The sequence below is a fragment of the Panthera pardus genome, unplaced genomic scaffold, assembly GCF_024362965.1.
Source record: "Panthera pardus isolate Hobbes unplaced genomic scaffold, ASM2436296v1 HiC_scaffold_26, whole genome shotgun sequence".
Lineage (NCBI taxonomy): Eukaryota > Metazoa > Chordata > Mammalia > Carnivora > Felidae > Panthera > Panthera pardus.
Genome location: NW_026526832.1, coordinates 18,224,056 through 18,243,926, shown reverse-complemented (window position 1 = coordinate 18,243,926; position 19,871 = coordinate 18,224,056). Strand labels below are relative to the sequence as shown.

Below are 19,871 nucleotides of genomic sequence, written 5' to 3'. Positions count from 1 at the left end.
GTAGAACAGGTGGCAGGAGGCAAGATTAATAAGGTGGGGGTAGATTGTTAATTTTTTTACATTTTTAAAATGTTTATTTTCGAGAGAGAGAGACACAGAGCATGAGCAGGGGAGGGGAAGAGAGAGAGGGAGCCACAGAATCTGAAGCAGGCTCCAGGCTCTGAGCTGTCAGCACAGAACCCAACGCAGGGCCCGAACCCAAGAACTGTGAGATCATGACCTGAGCCCAAGTTGGACGCTTAACCGACTGAGCCACCCAGGTGCCCCAGTAGATTTTAATTTTTAACAGAATCTTTGTATCATTTCACTAATTATAATGAACATGTATTACTTTTGTAAGTTTCAAAGAGGAATTTCTCTTTTTTTTTTTTTTTTTTAAGAGAAGACATTTAGAGAAAGCTTCATACAGGAGGCTGAAACTGAGAAGAGTCTTAGAGGAGGAATTAGAGATTTAAGGACTGGAAAGCGGGTAGTTCAGCTTTCCCAGCAAGGATGCAGTGGGTGGTAACTAGGTAGGCTGGTCCAAGGACTTCATGCTTCAGATCAATTTGCTTACACCTGAAGGTTTGTGTGGACTAGAAAGCAGGGGGTGAACAAGGGAAGGGAAGTAGAACCCAGATTGTGGTGAGCTCAAAACATTGGTAATGGGGTTTGGCTTTGACCGAGTGGTAAGAGAGACCCACTGAAAGGCAGAGACAGGAGGGGGGAGGGGTGTGAAGAAAGAGGTGGGCTCAGAAGTACAGGTGGGCACTCCAGTGAGAAGGGAAGAGACACTGGAGACCATGGGGTCAGGTGGGAGGCCAGAGTGTCGTCTACAACAGGAGGCAAGAGTCTCACTTAGGAATGTAGCACAGAGGACAGACAGAAAGGGATGGGAGCTGGAGAGGCTGGGAAGGAAGAATCTTGATCATTCCAGGACTTGGTTATGTGTAGTTATGTGTAGAGGAGCAGGGAGTCAGGACAACCCAGAGATTAAGTGGCCTGGAGAAAAGCTGGTACAATCTTCAGAAAAGGTAAATCCAACTCCCCACTGCTACATGTGCCAGGGCCACAGGGGCCCTTCCCAGTCCCCTTGGCCTACACCTAGGCCCAGCACAGTTCTGGAGCCTTCTCTTCGCCTTTCACAGACAGCATTGGGAGCCAGACCAAGCAACTCCAGCGACCTACCCATGTCCTGGAGAGGAGTCTCCTGGAGGTGAGGATGCTCTCCACTCATTTTCCAACGATGATTCCCCCCACCCCTGTCACCCCTCCAGAGACCAGCCTGGGTTCCCACAGTCTGGCCCTGAGATGCAAGGAGGCTCCCTGATGCTCCTGTCAGTCCCGAGGGTAGTGGGAATCCTGTGTCAGGGGCAGACTCTCTGGTTCTGACTCAGAAATATGACGACTGGTGGAGAAGCAGGTCAGGGTGACCCTCACACAGGTGCTTTCTCTTCCCCAGCATTGGAGGGGACGGCATCTTGGACACCCACACCACACTGCCCAGTAAGTAGCAACACAGAGAAGCACCGTGACTACGCCCACGACAACCCCTTGCTGAGGCCAGAGCCTCCCCCTGAGCAAGGGCGGAGAAGGTCATCTGCAAGGAGGGGAGTCCACCAGCCCTGAAAAGACCCAGACTGGTCCTGCCCCACGCCTGGGCCCCGAGGCGGCACTACGTCCCTCTCACCTGTGCTGTCTGCTTCGCCCTCTTAAAAGACATTCTGAAGAAGTTCAACCCTCACATCCTTGGGTTCTCCACCGGTACCCTGGAGGAGACAGCAGGACTGAATGTGGCCGTGGAAGGAGCCAGAGCTAGGTGAGTAGCCGTGGAAACGGGAGGAAGAGGAGGGCAAGGCTGAGAGGTCCCAGGAGAATGGGAAGGAGGAGAGAAGGGTGTGTCTGGGAGCCTGGCCCCAGGTGGGCAATGAAAGCTGCCGTGGGCAGGACGCTTCTGCACGCCTGACCCCTCAAGTGGATTAGCTCTTGCAATCCTCACATCCTTCAGGGTGGGGACTAGCACGAGGACACTAAGGCTGACAAAGTTTCCTGAATGCCCCAAGGTTGTCAGAGGAGCCAGGAGAGGCCGGGCTCACTGGGCTGTCACCAGTTCACAGGACAGCAGGAGAGCTTAAGGGTGGCCTGGCCCTGTCCTGCTGACACCAGCTGACCTCCCTGCCTGGAGGAGTGAGGGGGGGCTCAGCGCTAACGGGAAGGGTGCTGAGAACTCAGGGCATGGCCCCACGGGCGGCCTCCCTCCCTCTCTCCACCTGTACCTCGGAACCTGGAGTCTTTGGCTCTGTAAAAGCCATCTTTTGACCCTAGGGAGTTAGAGCTTTAGGGCCCCCGACACAGCACAGCGGCTGTTTGCTTTCACTCCGATTTCTGTTATCGACAACAACCCAGATAATTAAAGCCGGAACGCTTGACAGAGTTCATTGCTTTTCTGCACAGAGTGTGCTGGGTATTTGCTTTGTAGAAGGATTGCTGCGCTCAGATCACCAGGGAAACGACACTGACCCGCTCTGTTTACACGGAGCGTTCCTCTCAGACGTGGTAAGGAGGGCCCCACGCTCGGCCGGAGTCTCCGAACCACAGGAAGCCATGTCAGTTCCTCAACGTCACAAGCAGGAAGAACTTATTTTGTTACACGGGGTTTCATGGGGCCATAAAATCAACATCGAATTACTGTTGTTGCTATGACTGCTGTCACCACTGTCCTCGTTTTATTATGATTGTGCAGCCCAGGCTCCATTCACCAGGGCCTGACTCCTCAGTCTGTTGACATTTGAGCCCCTCTCTCGCTTCACCTCTTACCGCCTTCTCCGTTTTCCTGCTGCTCGGAGCCTCCACCAGGAGTCAGTGGCAGGGGAAGTAGCCGAGACGGGTAGCTTCCCTCTGAGCGTCTCTGATGTCCAGTGATAAGCGACAGGAGAGTAAGCCACTGACCTGAGTAAGCAAGGTTGGAAAGTTGTCCTAGGACTCTCCTTTACCTGCATGGTCATTTGGCACGGTGTTGGATTCGAATGAGCGCACCTCAGGAAAAAGATAAAGACCACAGCAGAGCACCTAGCATAATGAGACCTGGGGTCAGACCATCTGTGTCCGGATCCCAGCTCCCAGATTGCTAGCTGCGAGACCTTGGACAAGTCACTTAGTGCTTCAGTCTTCGTTTCCTCATCCATAAATTGGGATCATAACTGCTCTGCTGTGGTATTTATCTTTTTTCTTGAGGTGCACTCATCCTTATCAACACCATACCAAATGACAATGCAGATAAAGGAGAGTCATAGACCAACTTCCCAACCTTGCTTACTGAAGTCAATGGCTTACTCTCCTTTCCCTTATTACTTCTCAGCATTGTCCTAAGAACGAAATGAGATTACTAACCCATGGAAAATACTGAGTATAGTATAGGATATGTAGGCCCGCCAAAACGTTTGCCAATATTAGGATATTTAGTTTCAAAGTTTTATTCAATGTCCAACTTCCCATTCCATCAACCAATAAGCAAGAAGTCATGGAAACCCGGGACAGGGCTCGAACCCCAAGGTAGTTACTAAAAGATACAAAAAATCAAAAGGTGACTTCTTTGCCTATACAAAGAGCTTGCTGTCTCGTTAAGGAGGCCAAACAAACAGGAAATAACTGTTGGAAAGATACCCACATGCAGGTGCAGACCCAGAGGGGACCCCAGGACTCATCGAGTCCAACTCCTCATTTAAAAGATGGAGAAATCGGACCCTAGCCTTGTTCGGTAATTTGGGCGAGCTCACACAGCAAATTGGTAGCAAAGCTGGAGGAGAACCCAGGACTCATAACTCCCAGAGTGGGGGCTCCTCACGCCGGAACTGGAAAAGGAAAAGAAGTTGTGGATAAAGGCACTTGGAGAGAAGGCTCCCGGGGGCTGAGGGAGTCTGCTCTGAGCCTGCAGGGTATAAAGAACATGGCTGGGAAAGAGGGAGGAAGCGTGCACTCCTAACTTCGCTCATGCTCAAGAGGGCAGCACGTTAAGATCTGAACAGGCTCTTGAGCCTGTTGAAAGGTTACAGACACTTCTGTGGTCCCCTTTAATCAAGACAGGCTTTCTTTCTACCTTTCCGATGTATTGCATCAATAGCAACAATGTATGGGATAGCATCCTGGATGTGGAAGTGAGAAATAGGGGAGGGGTGGTTCTGGGTGTGCCTGGCCATGTGCCCAGCTCATCGTGGGCAGGCCAAGATTTAAAACGCCCATCTCGTACCAGTTACCGCTTTTAATGACTTCTTCCACAGGAGCCTCCACTGGCTGTGTCCCTTTGCTGACATAACTTTTCGTACGCTTCACTGTTTTTAAAAACCAGCTTTATTGAAGTACAACCGCCACGCACTACCCTGCACATATTTAAAGTATGCGATTTGATAAGCATGGCTGGCGTATGTGCATCGCTGTGAAGTCATCACTGCAATCCAGATTATAAACACCCATCACACCCCAAGGTTTCCCTGTGCCCTTTGTAATCCAGCTCTCCCTCCCGATCTCTACCGCACTCTCTGGGCCCCAGGTAGCCTCTGTCCTGCTTTCTGTCACTGTAGATCAGTTTTCATTTTCTGGAATGTTATATGAATGGAATCTGACACAAGGTACTCTTGTCTAACTTCCATCCGCCATCGTTTTGAGACACATGCACGTCGTGCCTGTCCACAGTCCTCTCCTCCTTATTGCTGGGTACTGTTCCAACCACATGCTCAGCTCGTACCCAGAGTGTTCATTTTCCTTATTCGTGGCAGACATCGGGGGGAGGAAGGGAGAAAGTAACCCACTCCGGATTTGTCTCCCTGCCCACCCCCCACCCCCCCCCCCCCCCGCAATCCTTTTTGCACTGGGAGAGGGAAAAAGCAAGGGGATGGTGTGGAAGTCCAAAGTAACAACAGAGAAGAAAAAAGGATTAAAGGAATAGAAAGCGGGATTTAGAAGTGAAGGTTAAGGAGTCATGACGCTTGGAAAGGAGAAAGCAGAGGGATAATTTAAGGCTGTGACTTTTTTCAAATATACAAGAGGTTATTTTTAAAACAGGCAGCCAAGTAAGATCTGAACAGGCTCAGCTCACTGTGAAAGAGACCGGTGGAATGTAAGGGACCATCTCTATGGGAAAGGGATGATCAGATCCAGATCCCCCCCTCCCCCCCCCCAAGGGGCCAGGAAGGACCAGGCCTGAAGGAGGTGGTGGGTGGACCCAGGCTAGCCCCTGGCAGGGTCCGGATCCATGTGGCTCTGAGGTCTGGGGCACATCTTTGATTTGTACTAGGTTGAGGTTTCTTGAGAATCGAAAGCCTTTGGATACACTCTGAAGGAGTCAAGTTTATATAACATTTCTCTTCTTAGAGCACCTGTCTCACCAAGCCAGGATCCCACGGCTTGAGCCTTTGCTTCCCAGCTGGCTCTAAGGTTCCCTTCTCTTCCCCATCTAGGGACATGCCGACGCAGGCCCGGGACCTGGTGGAGCGAATGAAAAACAACCCTGTGAGTACAGGACCCAGGGCCCCCCTACAAGGTGCTTAGTCTCCAGCTATGTAGGGGGGTGCAGCGGCCCTAAAAGAGCCCGCTCTGCACCGTTTCAGCCCCTGCTTGTCTTTAAGAGGGGCCAGACAAGCCACGAGAAGCAGGCCTTACCACCAAGGCCTCTGCTGCCCTTTCCTGACCCAGGCTCTGGCACTCGCACCCCTGAGGCCCACCGCAGGAGGTAGCAGAACTGGCCTTGGCCTCTGGCAGTTTCCCACCTTACCCAAGAGTTGGCTTTGCAGAGCCCTATTATGTAAACCCCAGGTTCTAAAAATAGGCTTCTCATTCCGATCCTTCCTCCTTCCCGCTCACCCGGCCCCTCTGAAACTTCTCACGGCACTCTTTTAAATGCTCTGTGTGTTTAGGCCTTGGAATTCCAAGTTCAGTGCCTGGCAGGACTCCTGTTATGGTGGTGGCTGAGCGGAAGGCAGGCTCCTCGAGGGCCTCCCCAGCCCCCACCCCACCTCCAGTCCCCGCCAGCCCCCTCTCCCAAGAGGCACCTCTGGGCTTTTGCTTCTAGTTGTATCTTTTGCCCTCTGCTCCTTTGAAGGCATTGAGATGACATCTCAGCGGTGTGTTAACACACTCTGCTTCGTGATATACTGCAGCTTGCTTAGGATCTCGAAGGAAAAATAGTCATCCTCTCCTGTGTGAGCAGATACATGCGTGTGCGCGCACACACACACACACACACAAGTGCACACAAGTGCACACACTGAATCCACTCTCTGGAGCTCCTTGCCAAGAACCAAGGTGAAGGTCAGGGAGGCTCCAATTGGCATCTTCTCTCCATCAGGGTACAAAGAGGACGAAAGACCATGGTTGGGGGGGTGGGGTGCTGTCTGTCCTGGTGAATGCCATCTGCATATGCACACCAAAAGCCTAAGCTGAGGGCTTCCTGTCCCCCCCCACCCCCCCAGGAAATTGATCTAGAGAACGACTGGAAGCTGATCACACTCTTCATTGGGAGCAACGACATGTGTCATTACTGTGAGAATCAGGTAGGCCCCTGCTCAACCCCATGGAAGTCACATTGGCCCGCTCTCCCAGGCAGACCCCGGCCTTTCCCATTCCTGAGTGGCCCCTGGGACAGCAGCTTGATTGGTTCCCCAATTCCAGAAGTGTCTAGATGCACGCACTCTTCAGACACTGTCCTTTCTCACACAAATATTGTTCTTGGGTATGCAATGAGTACATGGCAAGCTTCCCCCAACACCTACTTGGCATCCCTACCCATTTTTTGATTTTTCTTTTATGTGCGTGCATGTGTGTGTACACAGGGGGAAGCTGAAACAATGTCATAAACAAGGTTGGATAAAATTAAACTGGTCCTAGTAGGAGGGCTTGCTGCCCCGAGGATCTCATAAGTGAACCAACCTCAGCCAGCCAGCCTGAGAATCCAGCCTGTTCCTGATGTTTCTATGGGGAAATATGTCCAGACTTATAGTCTTTGGGAAGCTGTAACTGTTGAAATACAACTTGTTCTAAGTTGGGGATGTCCTGTATTTAGTGGGCCAGAAAAGAGCAGCTGCCATAACTGAGACATTAGAGTAGAATGTTTGAAGTCACAGGCAGGAGGAGAAAGCATTTATCATTCCTCATGGCTCAGACCAACCACTGAAGGCTGGACAAGAATTACCCTCCCCCACCCGGGGGTTTGTTCTGAGCCTCTTCCTCTCAATTCTCTCCCTTACTAGACTCTAGAGGAGGAAGTGACCCATCACCAGGGGGATTAAATGCCATTGTATCCTGGACTCAACAGGGTCCAGGAAGCCAAGAGAGTCCCCAGAGCTGCCTGTGGACACCTGGTAGAGAAAAATGCCTCTATTATCCCCAGAATACCTGCCCCTCTTGCAAAGCCAGATTTGTAGTCCTGAAAGCATATTTTTGTGGGAAAGACCTAGAGGCCACCACCAGGATTGACTCAGGCCATGTTCTAGGAAGGGTCAGAGGAGGAAACCCTCGAGGTGATTCAAAAAGATAGAAGTTAGGGGGAATCAATGGGGCCAGCATGGGCCACAGCGCAAAGGGAAGAGAGTGTGGTCATCATGGTACTGATGTGGCTCAGAAGCCTGACGCTGGTGACAGATGGGACTGGAGAATTGGGGGGGTAGGCAGCGCTATCAGAATCTGCCTCTGGGTTTGAGATACTGTGATCGGGGTGGGGATCCCTCGGGATTGTCCATGGTGTCTATTAGGGGTCAAAGGAAGACTTTGCCAACAAGGGCTGGGCTTAGCCTGTCTAGTACCTTTATAGCCCCTCTGTACCCTCTGCCACCATCCCAGATCCTCCTGTGCTAGTCATCAGACCATGATCATCCTCTCACAGAACCCAGGGGATGACAAGAGCCCCCTTCTTTCTTCATAGGAGGCCCACTCAGCTGGGGAGTACATTCGGCACATCCAACAGGCCCTGGACATCTTCTATGAGGAGGTAGGAAAGAGCAGCCGTATGTTTCTCCTCTCCCGCCAGCAACCTATCTACTCCCTCACTGGGCATCACCTCTGGGCACATCTAGGCAAGCTGTGTTTAGTGAGATAGGTGCTGAGAAAAGCCCCGCTGTGAGCAGACAAGGGCACCTGGAGGGGAAGGAAGGGGAGGGAGGCAGGGACAAAGCTCCCTGAAAGGGAAATTCTAACTGGATCACACTGTACTGTTTGGTGGCAAAGAGCTTGCCTCTGGAGCCAGTCGGCCTGTTTGTGGCCAGGCACTGTGGCTTACTAGCAATGTGACTTGAGCCCAGTGATTGCTGTCTCAGCTTCCCAAGTGATAAAGTGGGCCACTAAAGAAGACTGAGATGATACAAGTCCCATGCCCTCTTTGTTCCTCAGGTTCTTCATTGGTAAAATTGGGGAGGAGGAAGTTAGATTGTAGAGGACCCCCTAGGCTCCTTCCAGTAGTAACCAGCACCCCCCACAACGGCCTGGGGACTAACGAAGCTCACCCCTCTGCTCCCCCACAGCTTCCAAGGGCTTTCATCAATGTGGTGGAGGTCATGGAGTTGGCTGGCCTGCACCAGGGCCAAGGTGGGAAATGCGACCTGCCGCTGGCCGCTCAGTGAGTACACAGCCCCAGGGCGAGGGCACCTGGGGAGGGTGGGACTCACAGGTGCCGACAGATGGACCAGTGCGGGCAGAGGCAGGCGAGCCTATCCAGAAGGCAGACATCGGCAATTAGCCAGGGGCTTGGAAGATCATTCAGAAATACCTCTATGCTATTGAATGCCTACTGTATGCAAGTCATTTTATTTCTCTGGACCCCAGTTTGCTTTTCTGTAAAGTGAGACACACACCAATGATCCTTAAGGCCTCCGTCACCATCTGTGATTGCCCTGTGCTGCCTCTCAAATATGGAGCAATGGGCATCCAAGACACCTGTCTTGGACCTGGGTCTGCCGTGTAGGAGCTGTGGGACCTTGCACAAACTAGATAACCTCTCTGGGCCTCCTCTTCACCTGTAATGCGAGGTCTAGAGGAAATGCGTGTCACAGGCTTGGTCCCTGTGGGGCAGGTGCTCAGTATAGCGGTAGCTTTTAGAACATCCTTGAAAGCCAGGCTTAGAGCTAAGGTATGTTGTACAAGACATGAATTTCTGTTGGTGGCTGGAATTTATTAAAGCTCAGCTGTGACCCTGGCAGGAAGTTGTCAGCTTCTGAGGCCAGAGGGTCACCCAGACTTCCTGTGAGGCTGCTATGGAAGAGGAGATTCTGCAGGGGGCCGAGGAGTCCCAGCTGGGGGTCCCATGGATTTGCTGGGAAGGTGACCGGCTGGTTCCCATTCCCCTTGGGAACTGGCCAGGGTGGAACAGGCAGTAGCTAGGAGGTGTGAACGGCTCCTGCAGGATCTTCAGGTCTGCTTCCCAAGAGGCTCCCCGCTCTGGAGCCCTGAGGGCAAGCGCTAAGCAGCTGGAGGTAGAGCTGGGGCCCTCCGGAACATGGAGAGAGATAAGGTGGTGATGGCAGTCTTTCCAAACCTCCAGCCCTTCCCTGGAGGAAGCCCAGGCTTGGGCGGGAGCAGCCAGGTGGCAAGGGGACCCAGATATCGGGTGCCAGTTCTCCCACCTTCTCTTTAAACAAGCACCTGCTACCCCTAGTGCCCAGTCTGTGACCTGGGTCCAGGAGTCACCCAAGGCTGTGTGGCAGGGGCACCTGTGTATTACCATCCTCCCATGCAAGGCAATACAGGGTCCAGGCCTTCTTCCCTTGGTGGGGGGAGGGGGTCAGCCACCCAGGCACCTCTCCACAGGACCCCTTCTCTCCCAGGAGCAACTGCACTTGCCTCGCGCGTTCCCAGGAGAATTCTCTGGAGATGCAAGAACTGAAGAAAATGAACTGGAACTTCCAGGTGAACCCGCAGCCCTCCTCCTCCTGTCCCAGCTGGGAACCCCCTCTACTCCCAGAGCAGGGCTTGCTGAGAGCAAGGCCTCTCCCTAAAGGCAGATCACAGGCCTTGCAACCCTTCTCCGGGTGAAAAGAACACCAAGTCGGGCAGGGAGAAATCTCAGAGAAAGCTGGGAGGATTCCTGCCTCGCTGCCTGGTGACCAGAGTAGATGCCACGTGCCAGACATCCTCTCTCACCCAGAGGAGGCAGGGCAGGTGTCTACCGCCCTGTTGGGCTTTAGCCCACCCCTGCTTCCCTCCATCCCCAACTCTGTGGGCACCCCTGCTGTCCCCTCTTGCTATGCCCACCCCACATCTTTCTTCTACGTCTCCATCTTGTGCACAGGACAGGTCTTCTCACCTCTTCCAAGAAGTTTCCCCTGCCTAAACTTCCCCCCAGGTATCTCTGCCTGACCCTGAAGCCCTATCTGGTTCTCATGTTTGTTTTGTTGTTGTTTTTAACATCCTGGCCCTTTTTTCCAGATGGAGTGGAAGGTTTTTTTTGTTTTTTTAATGTTTATTTTTGAAAGAGAAAGAGTACAAGCTGGGGAGGGGCAGAGAGAGAGACACAGAACCCACAGCACGGAGCCTGACAGCACGGAGCCTGACAGCACAGAGCCTGCTGTGGGGCTCAAACTCATGAACCATGAGGTCACAACCTGGGCTGAAGTCAGACGCTCAATCGGCTGAGCCCCCCCCCCCCCAGGCGCCCCTAAAAGCTTCTGGAAGAGAAGCCCATCTATCCCTTTTACATGGACACTCATCCTCCAAGTTTATAGGCATCTTGGGGAGCTAGTGTTGAAATGCTCCCCATTTGAGCTAGATGTGGAGCCCCGTGTGGTACTTCAGCTCTTCATGCAGCAAGAACAGGGGAGGTCTTTGGCCCAAGCAGTCTGGTCAGAGGTTCAAATCCAGCCTCGGAGACTTCAGAACAGAACAGGTGGTGCCCAGGTACAGGCAGGAAGAATGCCTGCACGTGCACTGGAGCATCCCCTGAAGTCACATTGGGTGAGGGTGGACTGGCCCCTCACAGCCAGCACAAGGCAGGACTAGAACCCATCTGCCCAGTCCTGCCAGGAGGGTTGAGGAACCTCTCTCCCATCCCCAGAGTGCCATCTCCAGGTTGTCATACTGGCACCAGTACCTGCAGCGTGAAGATTTCGCAGTGGTCGTGCAGCCTTTCTTCCAGAACACTCTTGTCCCCCTGAACAGCGTAAGCCACGGGCAATTCTGGGAGGCTATTCTTAGGCGATATACTTCCTTCTGTACCTGAGCTTTTTCTGACCATGTAGTCAGAAGCCCTAAGAGGGCTCCTAGGGAGTTGCTTTTTCTGTTTACCTTTTCTTTTGGTCTGAATGGAACCTGGATGTACTTGGAAGGAAAGGGAGAATGTCAGCAGTGACCAAGCTCCCCAGGCATGGCCCTGGTATTTGCTAGATTGGGATAGAATGGAAAGCTTCCTATTTTTTTTTTTTCAACTATCAGGGCAGGGATGCCAAAGGAAAAGGGATGGACTGGGGGTGGCTATAATTTAGGTCTTTTAAAAAGTTCCAAAACTGGGGAGTTTGTCCATCAGTATCCGAGACAACTGGCAGCAGAATTGGAAGGGAAAATGCCCAGGGTGCCCGCAGGGGTGGGTAGCTGCACCTTTTTCCCAGAAAGGTAATCCCTTTGCCTTTGGTCACAGAGAGGTGGCGCCGACCTCACCTTCTTCTCCGAGGACTGTTTCCACTTCTCAGAACGTGGTCACGCGGAGATGGCCATCGCGCTCTGGAACAACATGGTGAGTGGCCGAGCACCTAGTGGGCTGTGTGTCAAAGGAGGCAGCTCAAGGATGTTGACCATTGCCCAAAACAAAGACCTACTGATGGAAGGAGCCCCTTTCTCCGCAAAGCTCAGAATGGCGGCATACCTTATTATTTGTCCTGACAGATTCCATTATTTTAGCAATTTCCCAGTGCTGAGTGGGGCAGGGGGGATAATTTTGTAATCAGATAAACAGGATGAAAATAGCAGCTTCAGCCCCTTACCGTGTGACCTTGTTGAGGGTAACGTGTGTGCAGCACCAAACACAATCGTTAGCATCCAATAAATGCCAGCCCCCAGGACTCCAGTCTCAACACATTCCCAGTTATCGTTTTCTGGAACATCACAAAGAAAAGAGCCACCCAGCCTGTCTCTCCAGTCCTTTCTGATGGGGCTAATGGGGACCTTAGGAAACGAACATATAGCCAAGGGGCCACAGGGTCACCTGGCCTTGCCTCTGATGGCTGGCCACTCCTCTACAATCAGCTGTGTCGGCACAGAGCTGGACCAGTCACCACAATAGCTGTATCCTGTGGCGCAGAGCAAATGAAATGCCTTTCCAACCCAGTGGCTTCTTTTGATCTTGGCTCAGCGGGTAACCCAATCCCCACCCCAACCTGCATTCTCCCGTTTCTCCCATGGTGACTAAACACATCCACACTCCCACTTTTACTGCCGTTGGGGCTGGCCGGGGCTCTGCCGGCATTCCCTGGCGCGAATATTCCCACACCTGCCTCCTTAGCCAGCAAGCCCAGCACTGCTGTCCCCTGAGCAGCATGCCAGCACGTTCCATCCTTGGCCTACTTAATCAGTCTCAGCCTTCCTCTCCCTTTGTTTCCTGCTCTTGACACCATAATCTGCCCCCTGCTAAAGGTTTCGTCACAGTCTATCAGCCCAGGACTTGGAATTACAGTCAAAACATCCTTGCGCTCCCTCCTACCCAACCTCCACGGTAATCTTTTTAATCAAAGTTTGCACAACATAATTCCTGAGAGCAGTTTTGAAGTCCAGTTCTCCTTCACGGCTGAGTCCCATGACCTCATTCCTTTTACATCCCCTCCAAAGAGTGGGTGTCTGTGCACAGTCCCATGTATCCCCCTGAGAGCTCAGGGAAAGCCACAGGATTTGTTTTTAATGTTTATTTTTGAGAGGGCACGAGCAGGGAAGGGGAAGAGAGAGAGACTCCTAAGTGGGCTCCACGCTGTCAGCAGAGAGCCCGACGCGGGGCTCAATCTCACAAACCGTGAGATCATGACCTGAGCAGAAATCAAGAGTCAGATACTCAACTGACTGAGGAACCCAGGTACCCCCAGATGAGAGGCTTTTATACACAAAGGCAAGTGGGAGGGGATTAGATATGAAAACAAAAGGTGAATGCTGCCATATTAGTAACATTACAAGACTGTCTGGGGCTCCCAGCCACCAGTGTCCTGGCCATATCCCTAATTTTAAAAAACTAAAACAAAACTGAAATCATCTGAGAGTATCTTATCCTGTGCTAGATAATTTAGGGAATTTGATAGTCCAGTGTTCTCATCCAAAACCATCTCAGATATAAAGTTATTACATCATGCCAACTTTTCAGATCGTCTTCTGCTGTCACCTCTAGAGTGACATATGTAATAGTCCATTAGAACCAGAAAAGATCTTAACAGTTCATCTAGCCAGAATGCTCTAACTAGACTACAGGGATATGAAGCATTTTGCCCAGGATCGCACAGCCTGGTCGTGGCCAAGCCGAGATTAGACCATGTCTAATCTATCCCCTAGTGCCCTGGCCACAGCATCACCCGGCCTCCCCGCTCCCAACTGGATCAGCACATATATAACCAGTGAATTCATGTCTCACAATGACAGTCCTATGACATAGTGTCTGCAGGCTTTGGCTGACGCTTGCCAGGCACTCTACTGTGGCCACAAACACACTTTACACTATTTCATCTTCTGCCTCTCCTCTCGCAACAGATTATGCCTCCTTCTCCAGCGACCTTTGCAAAGCCAACACCAAAAGCACCAGCAGCGTGAGGCTGTTTTCCTTTTTTTTCTTCCTACAAGCAGTTTTTCCTTCTTTTTTCTGATGCCTGCTCCCTCTTCACTAGAAATCTTGCTGTCCGCTAACATTTGCATCTGCCCAGGGGCCAGGTGACCACGCGAGCCTCCTAACCGGTGTCCCTGTGTCTGGGCTTACCCCCGTTAGAACAGCAAAGCTCAGCTGTGGCCAGAGGTTAGAATAATCTGGGAGATTTTCACACTGGCAGCCAGTTTGGCATATCCACTAAGGCTGAGCATTTGGATTCCCTGTGACCCAGCGACCCCACCCCCATGTAGATCCCCAACAGAAATGTACATGTGGGCTCACCTGAAAAGTCACAGCAGCACCGTTCATAATCCCCAGGCAGGAAGCTCCCCCCCATGTCCACCAATAGAATGGATAATCAAAATGTGGCACATTCATGCAATGGAATACCTTACAGCGAATAAATAAGGTTCAACGACACGCAACTATGTCTATACATTTCAAAAACAAGTGAATTAATGTATGGTCTTTCGAGGGGAGAGGGTAGTACTGGAGGGGAGGGGAGCTCTGGAGTGCTGGCAGTATCCTGTACCTTGATCTGGATGCCGGTTACACGGGTACGTTTGATCACAATTTACCAGCTGTTCACTTATGATCTGCACTGCTTCTCCTGTTAGCTTCGGTAGAAAGTTGATTTAAAGAAAAAACAATACAAACAACCACTAGTGCCTGGGCCTCATCCCCAGAAATTCTGGATTAGTCTGGGGTAGCCCACAGGTTTTTTAGGTTCCAAAAGGTCTCAAGTGATATTATTGTACAGAGTTTGCAAACCACTGCCTTCCATCTGTTTGCCACAGGGCAGCCACAGGAATCTGTGGAAATGAAAATCTGACCAAACTTCCAAGGCCTGCCCCTCCTCGAAGGAGAAAGTCCAGGCCCCTCAGCATAGCACCCCAGGCCTTCTGAGACTTGGCCCTAATTGACCTCTCTAGTGGTCGTTCCCGCCACCCTCCGACTGGCAGTTGGGCTGTCTGGGAAGGAGTAGTTTCCTGCACCACCCATGGTGCCTCTGTGTGTCTGCTCTTGCTCATTCCCTTACATCTTGGGCTGCCCTTGCAACCTTCTCCGAATTCATAGCCACCTTAACACTCAACTCAGATGCCAGCTCCTAGAGGAAGCCTTCTCTGAATCCCTAGAACAGACTAGAAGCCCACTCAGCCCATTGCACCCTGCCCCAGGCCTTCTCATCTGAGCTTCTCCACTCAGGGCTCCGTGACTCCAGTTCACCCACCCAGTCCCTCATCTACTCTTTATTGAGCATCACTATGCAGTGGGGACTATTCCAGGTGCTGGGGAAGGGAACATCCTTGCACTCCTGGGCAAACGACAGACAAAAACCAACAAATCGTTAAGAATTTCTGACCATATTCAGGGCTTTAAAAGAGGGTGGGGGCAGGTACTGTGACAGAATAATGGCGGGAGCAAAGGCCTCATCCAAGAGTGACATGTGAACTGAGAACTGAATGTCAAGAGTCTGCCAGGCATGCAGAGGTCTAGAGCCAGAGTGTTCCAGGCAGAGGAAATAAGACCTGTGTGGGCCCGGAGTCAGGAATGAGTTTGAAGTGTCTGAGCAGCATGGAGGCCAGTGTAACTGGAGGGAAGTGAACAAGGTCAGAGAGGTAAGCAAGAACAGGGTCATGTCCTTGGATGGCTTCCAACAGGGGAGCCACGAGACCTGGTGTGCCCTTTGGCTGCCATATAGCAGTGGACTAGAGGGAAGGAAGTGGAGCCCAGGTGAGAGACGAAGGTGCCTGGGCCCAGGGTGATGACAGTGGAGAAGGAGCAAAGGAGTCAGATTTGGAATAGGTTTTGGACTGGCTGATGGGGGAGGTAGAAAAAGAATAAGGGCCAGAGGGGGGTGGGGGAGGGTGGGGGGGTGGGAGGGATGGGTAAACAGGTGATGGGGATCAAGGAGTGCACTTGCTGTGTCAAGTCCCGGGTGTTGTAGGGACTTGTTGAATCACTGTTATACACCTGAAACTAATATTACACTGGAATTTAAATTTAAAACAAAAAGGAATAAAAGACTCCTTTATTCGGGGTCAAGGAATAAAGAAAAAAAATCAATTGGGTGGGTGGTTGAGGTGGTAGAAAGAAATAAATAGGCTTGAGGGGGAAAAAAATTGAAAATTCTCTTTTGGCCATAAGAAGTGTGAACTGCCTTCTAGAAATCCACCTGGAGGCATCAGGTAAGCAAGAATGAATCATGATCAGGAACGGAAATTTAGAAAAAACAAAATGTGGGAGTTGTTAATGGGTGGGGGTATTTGAGGCCATGGACTGAGTGAGGCCTCCTAGAGAAGAGTAGTTGGCAAAGAGTGTGGACCAACCACCAGGCCCCTGGACCCTCATTCCAACTTTGGACTCCAGTGACAGAGGAGGAGGGGGTGGGGAAGGCAGGAAGGAGAAAAGAAGAGGACCTTGTTCTGGGAGCCCAGGCAGGAGAGTGTTTCGAGAGGGAAGCACCAACTTTGACAAATGTTGCTGAAAAGTCAAGAAGACAGAAAAGTGAGTAGTGGATCTGGCAAGCTGGAGGTCAAGGTGACCTTGACCAGAGCTTCAGTCAAGCGGTGAAGGTAGCTGGCTGACAGCTGGAAGGTACATTGGGCACTGGTGACAAGGAGCCAGGAGAAAGGGAGAAACAGATGCAGTCATCAACCCCACATGATCCTTACCTTCCTCTGTGCCAGTCGGTTCCTGGGTTCCTGGAATGTCCAGGAATCAGCCAACCTGACCTTGAGCGTCTATACTGTCCCTCGACGGTGGTTCCATTACAAGAAGTTTGTGCTTCCTCAGCTCTAAGGAAGTAGCAAAAATACATATGTAAACCACCTCAGTGAGCTTTCATTTCATCTTCTCAGCTGCTGCTCACAGCCACCGAATCGGGGTGGTCAGGACAGGGTTTAGTGCCCCACCCCTGACATCAGAGCAGCCCAGGATCCTGCCTGGCATGGCAATAGCAGCAGAACCAGGCCCCAGGTGATGCTCCCACTGTGCTGTGCCAGTCACCGCGGTGTCTCTCAGGACCAGAGCAGCCGACCCTACCCTTCTCGTGAGAAGGAACAGGTGTAAAGAAACAACAGAAAGCAAGATCACGGGCCAGGTGTGGTGGTTAGCTGGCATCTTGTGCTTTCGCTTCCCCTACGGGCAGTACCTGAGGGGCTCAGGACCAGGCAGGGAAGCAGATTCTAAGGGTAGAGGCTACACAGTCAGGATGTGTAAACAGGAGGGAACGCACTTCTCAGCGCTGGCCACGGCAGGGGACAGCTACAGGCTAATGGTGCCGGGAAGGGGTATAGAGTGGCTTCCAGCTCATCCTCAGAGGGTCCCAGGATTCAAAGTGTTAAGCAGAACCTCTCTGAACAACAATCGCTCCAGGGATGTTTCAGGTAAACCTCTACATCTGTGTGAAAAACAACGTAGCTCAAGTGAGAAACTTTGATTTCTTAAGGTTGGCAAGCCAAGTATATATAGTAAGGACGTCACAGTAACCAATATGTTTTCAAAGTTTTTCTGAAACTGACTAGCCCCACACACTTCAAGTTGGTTAATAGGATGATCAACATTTTATAAAATTAAAACTGCAGAGTGTCTATGATCACAGCCACCCAGAAGGGAAGCAGGAGATGGTGAGGCTGGGCCAGGCCTTTCCACACACTGGCTGTGGCAGGACCGATCCCTGTCTCCTGGGCCCCAGGGTCCTCCTTGGTAAATCCAGGACACAGGCTCAGGGTCCCACCCTGCCTGATGGACTCTGATCCGCCCCTTCTGAATCACAAGTCAGGTCCAGCTCTGGCCAGGGCAGCTGGGATCTGATGTGGATCCTGTGTTTATTGCTGGTGTCAACCCACCCTTGCAGAAGGAGGGAATCAGGTGTGAGATACTCAGCTTCAGAGGAAATCACAGTGTCCTTTCTCTCTCTCCAGCTGGAGCCAGTGGGCCATAAGACAACCTCCAACAACTTCACCCACAGCCGAACCAAACTCAAATGCCCCTCTCCTGTGAGTAATGTCCTAACATCCGGCCTGTTCCATCCAGCATGAAACAGATACCTAGGGGGCAGGGGTCCCTGAGACCTAGAGGCTCAAAGGAGTTCCCTGGGAGCTTTATCATCATGCAACTGCCATCATTCTCACCTCTCCTCCTTGTCCCTGAAACTTCACAGCTCCTCGGGGTGTGGGGGGAAAGCAGCAGGTCCGATGGAAGAGGCACTCAGGGGAGGCAGTTGAAGGGGCACTGGTGGGGGAGGGGGTGCTGTGCAGAAAGAAGTAAGACACCGTGTCTGCTGTGGAGCGCAGATTCCTTTTCATCCCATCCCAGCACATCCTTTCTTCCCTTACTGCCCTCACCAGGATGGCTGACCAAGCTCCTAACATGTTCCCCAGCTCTCCCCTCCTTTCCCTGCCCTCCTGTAACCGCTGCCAGGCACTACACAGCCTACCTGGAAAGTCACTCTAGTCTTGTCAAGGCTGCTTGAAACCTTTCCCTGGTCCCACTGGAGCATCCAGAGGGGAGACCCAGCTTCCTCTATCGCCTTAGACACACTATGTTCCTGGAGAAAGGATCAGCTGCCCAGCCAAGCCCCACAGTTGCCAGGTCTGTGCTTTCACTCTGCCACCTGCTCCTCCCAGAGGCTCATCCCCATCTCTGCCTGCAGGAGAAAGCCACACCCTGTAAGGCTCAGGTGCTGCCCTCCCTGGTCTACTCTCCTGTCCCCTCACCCTAAGGCTGCTGCCTCCAGCACACATCCGTGTTCGTCTCTTTTCTGTTCACACTTCTCAAAAGACAGGGACTGAGTCTCCTTTGTGATGTGATTGTCTCTGAACTTGGCCAAGACCGTGAGAGTGGTCACGTTCTCGGCACTCTCTCAGCTCCTACACAGGGCTCCACACTCCTGTGCACAGAGGAAGGAGAGAATCCAGGGAGGCAGGCCTGAATACCTCCTCTTCTGGCCCTTCTCACGCTCGGGTCTCAAACCTACCACAGGACCAGCTGTCCTTCCACACCGACTGTCGTCCCTGCTCACAGGCACTCCTAGGATGGGGGAATGGGGACAGCTGTCCAGTGGTGGCCTTGAGGAAACAGAGGTGGGGGCTCTGCAGCCCCCAGGACTCTCTCCCTCTGGTCGCCTATCAGTTCCCAATCTCAGTATCAGGTTGACAGGGAAAAGAGATACAGGTGAGAAACTAAAAGGAGGTTATAGCTGGGTATTGACCACTTTGGATACCCATCCGCGTTCAGGAGGTTTGAGCACAGTGTCGATGAAGGATGAGCAGAGAAAATGGGCGAGGTTATTGCACCATTGTTCCCCGGGGCTAGGGACTAAGTGAGCCCAAGGTGGGCAGAAGGATGGTTTTCAGAGACCCGTAACCCCTGACCCTCTCTTCCTCCACAGGAGAGCCCTTACCTCCACACCCTGAGGAATAGTCAGCTACTCCAAGACCATTCTGAAACAGGCCCCACGGTGCTGTCCTGGGCCTTGCCTGTGGCGGCAGGAGGTGGCCTTGCACTTGGTGTCGGCGCGGTAATGGCATGGAGAGCCATAGGAGGTCGCCAGCGGGAAAATCCTCCAATGAGCCTCAACACTATGAGATTCTAGGCCTCCAGCCACGGGCATGCACTCATCCCAAATTTCCCAGCCACACTCCTCACCAGCCGTCTACCTCAGCCACCTTGGCCACCACAGAGAGCATTTGCTTCGTCACCTGGTGACATAGGAAGCCAAAGGGACAGTCACGACTCCTTGGAGCCCAGAGCCTATGCTCCTGGAATTGCCAAATTTAAATAAAGGCCAAAGTCATTCTATTCTTGGGTTAACCTGCTTGAAGCTCTCGCTTTCCATCCGTTGTGCGACGCAGGTGTGGGAGCTGGAGCCTCTCATGTCCTGCCTCAGCCAGAGCTGCCCAAGTGATGGCCAACCAGAGCCCAGCCTGGCACCCGATGAACATATCTCCAGTCACCAAACCCACTATGTAAAAGGTGGGGAAAATGCTGGCCACCAGATGCTGACTAGAATATAGTGGGGCTGGCTGGCCACCATTCACTCCAACACATAGCTTTTCTACACCTGTTTCATACCCAGGAC

At 52.1% G+C, this 19,871-nt stretch overlaps 1 protein-coding gene across 1 annotated transcript in view; it reads left to right on the top strand.

Annotated features, from left to right (window-relative positions):
• Window positions 1-19,591, top strand: part of PLB1 (phospholipase B1) — a 143,067-nt gene extending 123,476 nt beyond the window's left edge. The window contains 12 exon segments of the mRNA XM_053891038.1: window positions 1,128-1,195; window positions 1,442-1,485; window positions 1,699-1,798; window positions 5,433-5,484; window positions 6,444-6,524; window positions 7,892-7,957; window positions 8,487-8,581; window positions 9,786-9,867; window positions 11,012-11,116; window positions 11,591-11,686; window positions 17,713-17,787; window positions 19,182-19,591. Of these exon segments, the coding sequence (XP_053747013.1) occupies window positions 1,128-1,195; window positions 1,442-1,485; window positions 1,699-1,798; window positions 5,433-5,484; window positions 6,444-6,524; window positions 7,892-7,957; window positions 8,487-8,581; window positions 9,786-9,867; window positions 11,012-11,116; window positions 11,591-11,686; window positions 17,713-17,787; window positions 19,182-19,385 (1,068 nt within the window). The 3' untranslated portion in view covers window positions 19,386-19,591.
• Window positions 19,592-19,871: the final 280 nt, after the last annotated feature.